The sequence below is a fragment of the Uranotaenia lowii genome, chromosome 3, assembly GCF_029784155.1.
Source record: "Uranotaenia lowii strain MFRU-FL chromosome 3, ASM2978415v1, whole genome shotgun sequence".
In the NCBI taxonomy this organism is placed as follows: domain Eukaryota; kingdom Metazoa; phylum Arthropoda; class Insecta; order Diptera; family Culicidae; genus Uranotaenia; species Uranotaenia lowii.
Genome location: NC_073693.1, coordinates 153,808,687 through 153,823,346, shown reverse-complemented (window position 1 = coordinate 153,823,346; position 14,660 = coordinate 153,808,687). Strand labels below are relative to the sequence as shown.

At 46.6% G+C, this 14,660-nt stretch overlaps 1 protein-coding gene across 1 annotated transcript; it reads left to right on the top strand.

Moving 5' to 3' along the window:
- The first annotated feature begins 5,655 nt into the window (after nucleotides 1–5,655).
- LOC129752749 (uncharacterized) lies at nucleotides 5,656–12,950 on the top strand. The gene is made up of 2 exons (XM_055748519.1): nucleotides 5,656–6,142; nucleotides 6,201–12,950. The coding sequence occupies exon 2, from the start codon at nucleotides 6,306–6,308 to the stop codon at nucleotides 12,948–12,950; it is 6,645 nt and encodes a 2,214-aa protein (XP_055604494.1). The 5' UTR covers nucleotides 5,656–6,142; nucleotides 6,201–6,305.
- The last annotated feature ends 1,710 nt before the right edge of the window (nucleotides 12,951–14,660 follow it).

Below are 14,660 nucleotides of genomic sequence, written 5' to 3'. Positions count from 1 at the left end.
CTACTTACGGACTCCCATAATCTCGCGGAATCGCTCAAGCTTGCACGGACCAAGGGGTTTGGTCAGTGCATCGGCTACCATCATATCAGTCGGGCAGTACACCAGGTCCAATTGTTTGTTTACGCACAACTCCTCAACAAACCTCTCTCTGGTGTCGATATGTTTCGATCGACGACTAGTTCGGCCCGTCTTCACGAAGGATATGCATCCTTGGTTGTCCTCGGCGATAACGGTCGGCTGCTGCTGAATCTCGTCCAAATCTTTGAGCAGCTGCCGGAGCCACAGCGCTTCTTGGCAGGCTTCGCTGAGTGCCACGTACTCAGCCTCCATCGAGGATAGGGTAACACATGATTGACGTCGACTAGCCCAAGATATAGCTCCGACGCCAAACTTAAACACAAAACCAGACGTCGAACGCCTCGTTTCGATGTCATCACCCCAATCAGAATCCGAATAACCAGACAATACAAGGTCGGATTCTCCACCAAGGTGCAAGAAATACTCTCGGGTCATCTTCACATAACGCAACACCCGCTTGGCTGCGGTCCAGTCACGTTCCGAAGGTTCGGCAAACTTACGACCCAAAATAGCGGTGCAAACGCTCAAATCCGGTCTGGCAGCTACGGCCAGATAAAGCAGTCCACCAACTAAACTACGATACAAAGTGGCATTACTCAACTTCTCACTAGTGTCTACAGTCTTCACATAACCAGGATCCATGGGAGAACTAATAGTCTTAGCTTCTTCCATCCCAAACTTCACTATCATCTGGTCGATATACGGTAGCAAACGAATTTTAAAAGTTTTCTTCTCTTGTTGCACTTCCATGCCTAGAAAATGTCTAACTTTTCCCAAGCATGTCAACTCAAATTCGTCCTTGAGTTTGTCCAAGACACTTATCACTTCACGATCGTTTGCTGATGCTACAAGCATATCGTCAACGTACACTAGTAGTTCCACTTTGCTACTCTTATTCTGTTTCACAAACAAACACTGATCTGCGTTGCACCGAACGAAACCCAACTTCGAGAATACTTCGTTCAACTTCTTACTCCAACACCTCGCCGACTGTCGCAGGCCATAAATACTGCGCCGCAAGCGGCACACCAGCTCCTCCTTTCCCGGTGCTTCGTAGCCAGGAGGTTGCCGCATGAAAAGCTCTTCGTCTAGCTCCCCATTCAAATAGGCCGTCTTGACGTCGACGTGTCGAACGGTGAGACCTTGCTTCGCAGCCACTGCTAGAAATGCACGGAAGGTTGCCTGCTGAGATACTGGAGCAAACACTTGGTCAAAGTCAACTCCGAGCTGCTGGGTAAAACCCTGCGCCACTACTCTGGCCTTACACTTCACTACATGGCCTAGCTCGTTCTTTTTAACTTTATACACCCACTTTGACCCAATCACTTTTCTTCCTTCCGGCAGTGGAACCAGGTCCCACGTCCCGTTCCGTTGATGCGATTGGAGCTCCTCCTCCATTGCGTCGCACCATTCCTTCTTCCGTCGCGCTTCGTGAACATCAGTGGGCTCCTCTACAGCACATGCCGCACCACCAGCGGCGAAATCCAAAACAAAATCATCAAGACGTTTTGGAGCTACACCCTGAGTTCTATGAAACGAACGACGTGGTTGCACTGTTTCATTCTCACTTGCTGATTCATAGTCAGCTTCACTTGTATTGTTTTCGCTGTCTTCAGCAGCCAATGGATCACTTTCACTCACTAAATCGTCTTCTTCTTCTTTCTTTTGTACACTCACTTTTTCAATTCGACGATTTTCTGCTTCCACTGGAACCTCCTCCACGGACGACGATCCATTCTCGAGCTCGATAAACCGAGCGTCTCGGCTAACCGTGATATATCCCGTTGCTCGATCCACAAACCGGTACGCCTTGTGCTCCATCGAGTATCCGACGAGCGTCAACTTCTTGGCCTTGCTCTCCATCTTGCTTCTCTTGGAGGCCGGCACGTGAACATAGGCTTCACTGCCAAACACCCGCAGGTGTCCCAAATCCGGTTTTCGCTCCCACCAGAGCTCGTATGGGGTTTTCTCTAGCGATCTCGATGGCAAACGGTTTTGAAGATACGTTGCCGTTAGCGTCGCTTCACCCCAGTACCGCTTCTCCATTCTTGCGTCGAGCAACATACACGTAGCCATTTCGATAATTGAACGGTTTTTCCGTTCCGCTACACCGTTCGATTGCGGGGAATAAGGCGTCGTAAACTGTGGCTTAATTCCTTGCTCCTTGTAGAATTTTCGCAACTCGGTATTATCAAATTCGCCGCCACCGTCGCACAGTGCGGTGACCAGTGGACAAAAGTCAAAAATTTTGAGTTTATCAAATATTAAATTCAACTTTACCAATCGATTGGAAAGAGGTTGGAGTTTCATGAACGAGCATGCTTTTGACATAGTTTTGCTTCCTACACGCGCAGCATTGGTTCGAAGTCAATGCATTTAAGAAGGAAAGAAATAATTTTTTTTTTCGAAAACATACACTTTTTTGAAACTTTTGTTTACCGTTGACAAGTTTCGCAGCAAATTCAAATTCTTCGTTCTACAAGTTGAAGATTTAAACTCAACGCATGTCGTATTATGAAAAGTGAGTGAAAAAAATTCGTTTTTGGTCTTTACAGCTTCCTCTGAATCTACCATTATTTTTGTAAATTTCATCAACAAAAATTGCTCAACTTCAGCAAGACAGAACAAATTCGCGTCACAAGACGTCACTACCATTTTACACTCAAATGCTAGGGAATTTCATCCTGAACACCCACAATGCTAGCTGAATTGCGTTTTTTTGCGCTAACAGAGATATGAGCAATTTACGGAGGGTCATTTTTACGCCACAGGAAAACATTTTTCTTCGAAAAAGAACTGCTGTGGCAAAACGAAAACCGAAAACAAGTGAATTTTTCTTCTTGAACTTATCAGTATTATATTTAAAAAAAGATTTTGAATAAAAATGGATTTTTGATATGCGGTTGTGGCTTTAAATCTTATTGAAAAATTATAACAAGCTTTGTGGTTTGAATTTTGAAATATTTTGACGTAAGATAAAGCATAAATCGGCCAAGTTCAAGTGAACTCCATATTCACTTGAAAAGGAAATTGTTGTATTCAGTTATTTTTTATGTGTAACATTATCAGTACAAAACCTAATCGTTTATGAAAGCAAATATTTGACATATCCAAAGGATCTTTTATAAAAAAGATTGAAAATCTTCAAAATATGGGTCTTTTGAGACATGGATTTTAAGGCATAAAAATCAAAATTGAGACAAAACCTTCAAGACACAGTTTTTCTGACGTATTTTCAATAATTGAAAATTTAAACAAATAATTTAATCAAATTAAAACTTTTTACGACTTTTGTCCATCGGCTCTATGGGATCACCGCACTGTGCGTCGGAACGCACGACGGTGGGCTTCCGTCCGAAAATATTGTGGACCCACCGCACATAATCCTTGAGGCACTCGGCAGCCTCGGATTTCAACTTGAGCAAGTACGTTACAGTAAAGCGACTGTAATCATCGATTATGTGCATAATATACCGACTGCCACTAGGAGTTGCCACGCTCATTGGGCCGCACAAATCTGTGTGCACGATATCGAGAACTCTGGATGACTTCCGATCGAGTACAGGGGGAAACGGGGCACGGGCAGACTTGCCCTCCAAACAACATTCGCAAATAATTTTCAACCCACATGAACTCACCTTCATCCCAGTTGCAAGGTTCTCCTTTTCGATACGCTCCAATGCCTTCCAATCGCGGTGGCCTAGACGCCTGTGCCACTGGTGCTGGCAGTTCTCCAGATGCTGTCCGATCGTCGCTCTCATTGATGGATATCCTTGTCGCAGCTCGTACAATCCACCATTGCGACAGCCCGTTGCCAGTACGGTTCCATCACGATCGATAATTTTACAGCCATCACTGCCAAAATTCACTTTCAAATTCTTCATGGCTAATCGTCCAACCGAAACAAGATTGGTAGCCAAACCAGGCACAAATTTCACTCCGCTTACATCGATTCGAATAACTTTTTCTTTGCCGTTAACACAATACAAAACACCGCTACCTTCACCCTGGATTTTGATCTTGTTGCCATCGGCAAGGGTAATAAATCCACCCTCACTCTCCACCAATGACGTAAAAAACGACCGATCGTTGGTCATATGTGCAGTTGCACCACTATCAATGATCCAGGAGGATCCACTACAACCCGTGACGAAAGCAGAAGCTCTCTCATCACTGCTAGCCACTTTGGCATTTACACTTTTCTTCGGATCAAACTCTTCTTCTTTGGTAGCATATTTCTTCACTCGGCAATTTCGAATCAGATGGCCAATTTTGCCACATCGGAAACACTTTTTCGAACTTGACTTGCTCTCAGAAGAGCGCATAGCATTTTCCTGCTTTCCACTTGCACCATCACGCTCGAGCCGTCGATTGTGCTCATCCATGAGCTTCGACTTTACCACATCCATGGTAACTTCCTCTTCCGACCGACTATCCAGGGCCGAAACGAGGGCATCATACGACGGAGGCAGGCTTCTTAACAACAAACACACTTTTGTGTCAGCCCCCAACTCCGTACCCGCTGCTTCGAGGCGATCGAAAAGTTCGTCAACTTCACTCAGGTGCCTCTCAAGTTCACCGTGTTCCGGAAGATTCTTCGCGCACAGTTTCTTCAATAAAGAAACGCGCACCGATCGACTGCTCTTCTGGTGATAATCCTTCAAGGCATTAAAGGCATCACTCGCAAAAACACTCCGCTTAACTAGCGGTAACTGGCTATCTTCCAGCAACAGAATGAGCGTAGCTTTAGCTCTCCTGTCATCAGCCAACCAATCGGCAGAACGATCTTTTTCTTCTGGCAGGGGATTTTCGATTGTGTGCCACAAATCTTCCCGGCATAACAATGCCTCCAGACGCAATTTCCACGTCTGCCAATTTTGCCCATTCAATTTCGGAATGGCAAACTTCCCCTCTGCCATTTTCACACACTTTCCGTTTGTCCAAACACTCGAAAACGGACAGTTCTTTTCTTCGCTATCTCCCGAAAGCGGAACACGCAAACCACGCGGAAAACTTAACCTCAATCGGTTACTCCCGGACACTTTCCGAAAACGAACAATTTTTCACGAGTCTATCTGCTGGGCCCATAACCTGATGGGCGGAACGACTAGCAGAGCGCACGCACATCAACTATCAGCGGGATAAGTTGGTGAAAAAGGATATTCCGGATTTATACGGGGAAAAACACTCGCGTTAGTTTAATACAAAAGAACTTTATTATAAAGACGCAAAACGATGGCGACTTGTCGTGTGAAAAACGCGGTAAGAAAAGATACACACTCTTAATGTATTCTAGTCACTTTACAGCGAGGGATAAACCACCAGCTGGACTAACGTATGCGAAGGGCGTAATCATTGTACTTCGACATCTTTCAGGTGCTCTCTGCTAAATTTTCATCTAGAAAAAAGCAAAAAAAATGAATGGTTACTCTACTTAACGACCCGTTCGCTGTATCGTAAAGTGCGCCCAAACGATTCCATTCCATGAAAAAAAGACTAGCTTAATCGTACATTAATAATCCAAAACTATAAAGCTAATCTTTCGTGTGTCTTTGGAAGAAGATTGTTGCGCGCGCCACGTCGACCAGCGAGCCTAGTCCGTCCCTGGTTGTCGACAACAAACGTCAGCCGTGACAACCGTTGGCGAACAAGCGAACCGGCCGCCGAACTGTGTGGAGAAAAAGAAAACTGGAGAAGGCGAAACGAGTGAAACGTGTTCGATTCAGTTAGAAAGCTTTCTTATAAAAATCCGAATTAATTATTCTAAAGTTGCTAGGTTGTTATTTTTCTTTTATTCCTATTTGGTAAGCACTTATACAGTGAATTGAATTTAGCTGAAATTAATTAAAAATATTACTAAAAAATAGGATCTACGTGCAAATTGGATAACCTAGAAAACCTTAACCTAAATTTGTTGACTAGAACGTACAAGGACAGGTAAAATTGAACAATCTACTTAAACTAGCTTAAAACTAATTAAAACGATTATATACAAAGGTTCCTACGAACAGACTTCTTCTAAGTTGCCCGTAAAAGTGTTGCACGATAGCGAAGAGCTACTACAGTAAGTAATTTGTAAAATTTTCTAAAGACTATCTAACCTAAAAGTGCTCCTGTTGCAGGAATTTTGTAATTCTTTTTTCTTCGTGAAATATACAGTCTTCACAAAACTGAGGAGTTTAAATTCTATCGGCAACAAATTTACAAAATTCTGTAAATAAATTGGAATGGCAAGTCAACCCAAAGGCTCCCAGTCACGACGTCCTGCCAGTGTGTCCGGTGGCTCAGCCAATGTTGGTGGGCATGTTGCGATCGGCGTAAACCATCCGATGATGTCATTTCTTTCGGAGACGGCGAGCCAACAAGTAACCGCAGCCGAAATGGTAAACACTGCAAAAGGAGCCATCCCCAAGGTACAGCCGCGACGTTTCGCCAGTGCGCCAGGTATGCTAACCGATGTTGGCCGTCAGGTCGTAAATCGCGGAAACCATCCGGAGGAATCATTCCCTTCGGAGACGACGACCCACCAGGTAAACGCTACCGGAACGGTGAGAACCACAGCTGAAGCCATTCCTAAAGTACAAAAGAAGGCAACTAAGATTAGAAGTAAACGAATATCAGTCCCTGTCAGACGAAACCCCCCTCGCCGCGTTCGCTTAAATCCAGTCAGCAGTTGCGGGCTATGTAATGAGCCTGATAATTTTGCCATGGTACAGTGCGACGAATGCGACTGGTGGTACCATTTCGCGTGTGTCGAAGTGAGTCAGTCAGTGGAAAACATAAGCTGGTCGTGCCCCGGGTGCGCAAGTGTAGTCGTGGTGAGGACCCCCCGAGCAGCAGCGAAAAGTGTGCCCGAGATCCAGCAGCCCAACCAGAATCAACAACAACAAAATCCACCCCCCAACGTCACAGCATCGGTGAAATCGTACGGGAAATCAAGTAGGCGAAGTGAGAAAAGGAGAATCGAGCTGCAGCTACAAAAACTGGAAGAAGAACGTACTTGCCAGTTGAAGTACCTGGAGGAGAAGTACAGCCTGCTTCAGGAGCTGGAAAGCGAAACTTCATCTCTAGTCAGCCATCCGGATTCGATGTTGGAGAATGCAACAAAGGTTCGGCAGTGGATAGAGGATACGGAGAAATGTGGCGACGATTCAGGCCTCGTCGACGTAGGACCGGAAAACGAACCAGTGCTGTGCAACTCGTCGAAGCCCCAAGCGCTCGAGAATTCAAATCAAGAGCAACCGGTCGATGATGGATCCGAGATCGCTTCATTACTCCGCGAACTGCTAGCTGTAGATCGCCGAGCACCACCGGCGTGTGCTGTCCCGGTGATGAATTCCAGTAATGCGGTCTCGCGCCCGATTTTGAATAAAGGTTCTGGCGCAGAACGAGGAATGTCGGCCCCTAGACGGAATTCAGAGACGATTGTTGAAATGTTGAGGCAGTTTTCGGAAAGGATCGTTCCACCGGCAGACCAGCGGAGTCGTCGTACTACTCCGTCAAATTTCCCTGAAGAAACAATTGCAAATCAGCGGGAACCGGAATGCCGTCCGAATGTTCAACCCGGTGTATGTGCGCAACAAGAGGAACGTAGGGAAACTGGAACCTTCACCGGCGGATTAAATTTCATTCCCGGACAAGGATCTACCCCGGTCGCTCCAGTCCTGCAGCAGCAGCCACCGATGCCCCCCGTAGCCGGAACCTTCGCCGGCGGATTAAATTTTGTTTCTGGGCAAGGATCTACTCCGGTTGCTCCAGTCTTACAGCCACGGCCATCGATACCTCCCGTAATCGGATTCGACGACGGAGATACTACCCACCGGCTGAATAGAAGTCAGCTGGCCGCTAGACAAGCCGTGTCCAAGGATCTGCCGGACTTCAATGGGAATCCTGAAGATTGGCCGCTTTTCTTTTCGATCTTCAACTCGTCCTCCCAGCTATGCGGATTCTCGAATGAAGAAAACATGCTGAGATTGCGGAAATGCCTTAGAGGAAAAGCGCTAGAGGCAGTCAAGTGCCGCATGCTCCATCCATCGAACGTACAGGGAGTTATGGACACCCTTAAGATGTTGTATGGACGACCAGAAACGATCATTCAGGCTATCGTCAGGAAGATTCGGGCATTACCGTCTCCTAACATCGAAAGGTTGGATACGGTGATCCAATTCGCCCTCAGTGTCGAGAATCTGGTGGCGACGGTGGAAGCATGCGAAATTGGGGATTTTATCTACAACGCTTCCTTGAGATACGAGTTAGTGGAACGATTGCCGCCAACGCTGAAGCTAGACTGGGCAAGAAATTCCCGAAATACACTCAACCCAAATCTCTTGGACTTCAGCTCGTGGCTCCGTTTTATCGCCGAGGATGCTAGCGCGGTTTCAATTTCTGCTGGCAGTGATAACCGTTTTAGATCTTCGAAAAAGGATGGGTTTTTGAATCATCACGCAGAAGAAGACCGTCAACAATCGGAGAAACCGTCGGTCGCTCAAGGGAGCAACAAACCCTTTTCAAAAGACTTCGCCAAGGCATGCCCCGGATGTAAAGGAAGCTGTTCATCATTGGCGGAATGCAAACGGTTCAAGGAGCTCAGCTACGATTCCAGATGGGCGGTAATACGAGAATTCAACGTTTGTCGGAAATGCCTGCGCAAACATTACGGTCCATGCAAGCAGAAAAAAGCGTGTGGTGTCAATGGCTGTACGTATTTGCATCACTCTCTTCTACACAGCGAAGCAAGGAAATCGACGACCACAACAGCTACTCCTTCAACACCAACTCCTCAAGCTCCAGCAAATACCAGCTGCAACGTACACCAAGGACAGTCCGAAATCCTGTTCAGATTCGTTCCAGTTCTTCTACATGGTCCGGCAAAGTCGATTCGAACCTACGCCTTTGTAGACGACGGTTCGGAACTCACACTGATGGAACAGAGTCTGGCGGACGAACTTGGAGTGCAAGGACCCACAAAACCCCTCTGTCTTCGATGGACCAGTGGTGCGAACAGAACGGAGAGCCTGTCACAGAAGGTGAACTTCCAGATTTCAAGCATCCTAAATCCTTCAAAAAAGTTTCCGCTTCACGAAGTTCACACTGTTAGGAGTCTGCAGTTGCGACCACAGACGCTGCAAATTCCTCAGCTGCAGGAGAAGTATCGGCATCTTGGAGGTTTGCCGGTGGAATCTTACGAAGAAGTCAGCCCGCGACTCCTCATCGGATTGGATCATGCAAGTCTGGGAAATGCGATGAAATCCCGCGAAGGCAAGCCAAACGAGCCCATAGCCGTCAAAACTCGTTTGGGATGGATGATTTACGGGTGCTGTTGCAAAACGAACGACGATGTCAGCCATGTCAATCATCACAGCGTTCAGCTATGCCAGTGCGAGACCGATACGGACCAGGAGTTGCACGAAGCCATGAAAAAGTACTTCTCTCTGGAGAGCCTCGGAATCAGCAAACCGGAAAAACTGCTCCTGTCTAAAGACGATCAACGAGCCAACGAACTCCTGGCAACGCTGACGACACGCAAGAATGGCCGTTATGAATCCGGTCTTCTGTGGCGTTATGACAACGTGCGGCTTCCGGACAGTAGAGCGATGGCATTACGGCGATGGGAATGTTTGTATCGACGGATGCAGAAGGATAAAAACCTTGCGCAAGCAATGAATGCGAAAATGCAAGAGTACCTGACCAAAGGATACATACGGAAGTTAACGAAGGAAGAGCTAGAGATGTCCAATAACCGAGTCTGGTATCTTCCGATATTTCCGGTAGTCAACCCTAACAAGCCCAAAAAGATACGGGTTGTGTGGGACGCAGCTGCAAGCTGTTATGGAGTATCCCTTAATTCCGTTCTGCTCAAAGGACCCGACCTGCTGGCTTCTCTTCTTTCAGTTCTGGTGCGATTTCGGGAGTTCCGCGTAGCTGTTTCCGGTGACCTCAGGGAAATGTACCACCAAGTCCTGATGAGACTTCAGGACCAGCACTGCCTACGGTTCTTTTGGAAGGAGAATCCAGATGACGCTACACCCAGCGTATACGTGCTGCAAGTAATGTCCTTTGGGGCGTGCTGCTCTCCAAGTACCGCCCAATACGTCAAGAACACCCACGCAAAGCAGTTCGAGCAGGAATATCCGAATGCGGTCGACGCTATCATTCACCAGCATTACGTGGACGATATGCTCATCAGTGCCGAAACGGAGGAGGAAGCAATCCTGCTAGCTACGGACGTGAAGAAGATCCACGAGTCCGGTGGATTTGAGATGCGGAACTGGATATCAAACTCACCGGCGGTAGTTGCTGCGCTTGACGGAGAAGGGACCAACGAGAAGAATCTGAGCATAGGGGAAGCGGAGACCACCGGAAAAGTGCTCGGAATGTGGTGGGATACGAAAGCCGACTACTTCACATACAAGGTATCCGCCCGCCATGACGCTGAGTTATTGGCTGGTAATAGACGACCGACGAAGCGTGAAGTGCTTCGGACCCTGATGATGGTGTTCGACCCACTCGGGTTGATCAGCCACTTCCTCATGTTCCTTCGAAGCCTTCTGCAGGAGATTTGGAGAGCGTCCGTCGACTGGGATGAGGAGATTCACGACTGTCACTTCGAAAAATGGCTGACCTGGTTGCGGATTCTCCCTCAAGTTTCGAACGTGAAAATTCCTCGCTGCTATCGCATCGCAACTTCTGCGGGAGAGAACACCGTCGTACAAATGCACACTTTCGTGGACGCAAGCGAGAATGGATTTGCGGCCGTCGTCTATCTGCGATTCCAAGAAGGAAGTACCGTGGAGTGTTCGCTAGCTGGAGCAAAAACCAGGGTCGCTCCGCTAAAATTTCTATCTATTCCGCGATCTGAGCTGCAGACGGCCGTCATTGGAGTCAGACTGGCGGATTCCATTCTGGCATCTCTTTCGATAAAGGTTCAAAGGCGCTACTTCTGGACCGATGCGAGGGACGTGATGTGCTGGTTGCATTCGGATCACCGGCGCTACAGCCAGTTTGTAGGAGTTCGAATCAGCGAGATACTGGAGTCGACGGAGATAAAAGAATGGCGGTGGGTTCCCACAAAGTTGAACGTGGCGGATGATGGGACCAAGTGGAAGGGATGTCCTGACTTGAGTGCATCCAGCAGATGGTTTTGCGGACCTGATTTTCTTCGAAACCCCGAGGAAGACTGGCCTACGACCTCGCAGATTGTGAAGGCGACCGATACGGAGCTTCGTCCGCATCTACATCTCCATTTCAAGGCTTTCGACCCGATCATCGATGCTAGCCGGTTCAGCAAATGGACAGTCCTTTTGAAAACTACTGCGTATGTGTTCAGAGCCATCAAAAATATGCAACGGTCCTTCCGAAACTCTCCGAAGGCGCACAGACCTTTCTCCCGTGATGAGTTCATCATGGCCGAGAGCTATCTCTACCAGGTGGCCCAAAGGAGCACGTATATGGAGGAAATCGCCATCCTGTCTACGAAGCTCCAAAAACCGTGTGAAAAACCGATTCCCAAAAGCAGCTCCCTCTACCGCCTCTGTCCGATCATGGATGAAAAGGGGATTCTACGGATTCGCGGACGAACCAACGCTTGCCAGTTCATCGATAGCAGCATCGCCAATCCCGTCATTCTGCCACGAGACCACCATATTACTCGGCTTATCGTACTGGACGTCCATCAACGCTTCCTGCATCAGAACCACGAAACCATCGTAAATGAGCTGAAACAACGCTTCTACATTCCTCACCTCAAGGCAGTCTACAAGTTGGTCCGCAATAGCTGTCAAACCTGCAAGAACGAAGGAGCTCGACCACAAGCACCGCTGATGAGCGATCTGCCGCCTGCTCGTCTAGCGGCCTACAGTCGACCTTTCAGCCACATGGGGGTGGATTATTTCGGCCCAATGACGGTATCCATAGGCCGCCGAACGGAGAAACGCTGGGGAGTCTTAGTCACTTGCCTGACCGTACGGGCAATCCACCTGGAAGTCGCGCACTCACTGACAACTGATTCGTGTATCATGGCTCTGCGCAACGTCATGGGCAGGAGGGGAGTACCAGTCGCCATATACAGCGACCATGGTACGAATTTCGTAGGGGCCAAGAAGGAGCTACAGGCCGCACTCGAACAATTGGACCACGATAGGATCGTAGCGGAATTTACTTCATCTCAAACCACCTGGCACTTCATCCCTCCTATGTCCCCTCACATGGGAGGAGCTTGGGAGAGGCTGATTCGGACGGTCAAACAGAACCTGGAGAAGCTGCTTCCGAGTCGTCTGCCATCCGACGAAACGCTGCGGAGTATGCTCATTGAGGTGGAAAGTATCGTCAACTCGAGACCCCTGACGGAAATACCTCTTGGCGACGATCAATCTCCTGTGCTGACACCTAACCATTTCATCATGGGGTCGTCGAATGGAATGCTGCCGTGGACCTGCTTCGATGACAACCCCACCCGATTGCGGCAGAACTGGCGGATGTCACAAAGCCTAGCGGATCAATTTTGGAAGCAATGGCTGCATGACTACCTCCCTTCACTGACTCGTCGAGCGAAGTGGTTCACTGAAGCGAAGCCGATCAAGGTCAACGACATCGTGATCATTGTTGACGCACGGTTTCCTCGCAACTGCTGGCCCAAGGGGCGAGTGATCGCCACTAATGTAGCACCAGATGGGCAAGTCAGGTGGGCTACAGTGCAGACCGCTAAAGGTATATACGAGCGACCATCCGTCAAACTCGCGGTGCTCGACGTCGGCGTAGGAGGAAATGCAACTCAGATGGATCTTCGGTGCATTGAAGGGGGGAGTGTTGCGCGCGCCACGTCGACCAGCGAGCCTAGTCCGTCCCTGGTTGTCGACAACAAACGTCAGCCGTGACAACCGTTGGCGAACAAGCGAACCGGCCGCCGAACTGTGTGGAGAAAAAGAAAACTGGAGAAGGCGAAACGAGTGAAACGTGTTCGATTCAGTTAGAAAGCTTTCTTATAAAAATCCGAATTAATTATTCTAAAGTTGCTAGGTTGTTATTTTTCTTTTATTCCTATTTGGTAAGCACTTATACAGTGAATTGAATTTAGCTGAAATTAATTAAAAATATTACTAAAAAATAGGATCTACGTGCAAATTGGATAACCTAGAAAACCTTAACCTAAATTTGTTGACTAGAACGTACAAGGACAGGTAAAATTGAACAATCTACTTAAACTAGCTTAAAACTAATTAAAACGATTATATACAAAGGTTCCTACGAACAGACTTCTTCTAAGTTGCCCGTAAAAGTGTTGCACGATAGCGAAGAGCTACTACAGTAAGTAATTTGTAAAATTTTCTAAAGACTATCTAACCTAAAAGTGCTCCTGTTGCAGGAATTTTGTAATTCTTTTTTCTTCGTGAAATATACAGTCTTCACAAAACTGAGGAGTTTAAATTCTATCGGCAACAAAGATAATGGAAATCGTTATTGTATAATACCGATTCATGCGGGTACAAAAACATGGAGTTCTGTTGTGAAAATTCGAGCATCCGGAGGAAACCGGGACGGGAGCTGAAGGCTCTGACTTATCAATGTTACACCAAAAAATGTGTTAGAAAATATTCAAACTTGAATAAAATTGGCTTTTAACGTTCTTGAAAGTGTTTTTGTGGCTTTTTTTTATGTGAAATAAATTGTAAAATGAAATTTTAACAGCAACAGAAAATTTCATCCATTGTACCTTACATATGTCGACTATGTGAACATTTTTATTGATTTCATTTGACCAGCATTATGTTTTTTATGTGTCGCTACACTTTACCATTCTATGTTTTTGCTATATGTGTGGCACATATTCTTCATATGGGAAACAAATTGCAAAAATCTATATAGGCTCACACATAGCCCCAATGTGTCGATTTCGTTGAGTGTACCTCTTCGAGGTGAAACTCACCTCACAGCGAGGTAAAATTTACATGAATCGAGGTTGAAAAACAGGTACAATTCACCGAGAAAAAAGGTGAATCCAAGAAAGGTAAATCTTACTTCGTAGCGAGGTGAAGTTCACCTGAATTGAGCTCAATAAAAAAGTATAATTCACCTAGAAAAAAGGTAAATCCAAATAAGGTAAAACTTACCTCGTAGCGAGGTGAAATTGACCTGGATTGAGTTAAACAAAACGGTTCAATTCATCTCGAACAAAAGTAACTAATTGACGAATCCGTTTATTGAGGTTAAGCTGTTTCGTCGTTCAGAAGGGAAGTTTTGTTTCGCGCCAATATGAGAAAATCGGAACAGAATGGTAAGTTTTTTCTTAGATATCATTTAGTTGTGCTGGTTCTCGTCATAATACTATGCTTTTGTTTCAGATCGGCCCAGCTTCGAGGTATATTTCACGTCATCCTCCAGATATCATTCCGGAAAAATCCGGATCTGACTGGATTAGTCGCCATTATGGCGCGGAAGAACGTGAAGCTGAATTGCCACGAGCCTGGCGAAAAAGGATTTACTTCAATATTTTTTTAAACACGGTGATACATTTAAAAAATAAATATAATGAATAGTCCCTATTTATTTCAAATAAATATAAATATTTGAATGAATTTTGTTTTCAT

Coding starts and splice junctions, on each gene's coding strand:
- LOC129752749 (XM_055748519.1), top strand. CDS start 6,306: ATGGCAAGTCAACCCAAAGGCTCCCAGTCACGACGTCCTGCCAGTGTG.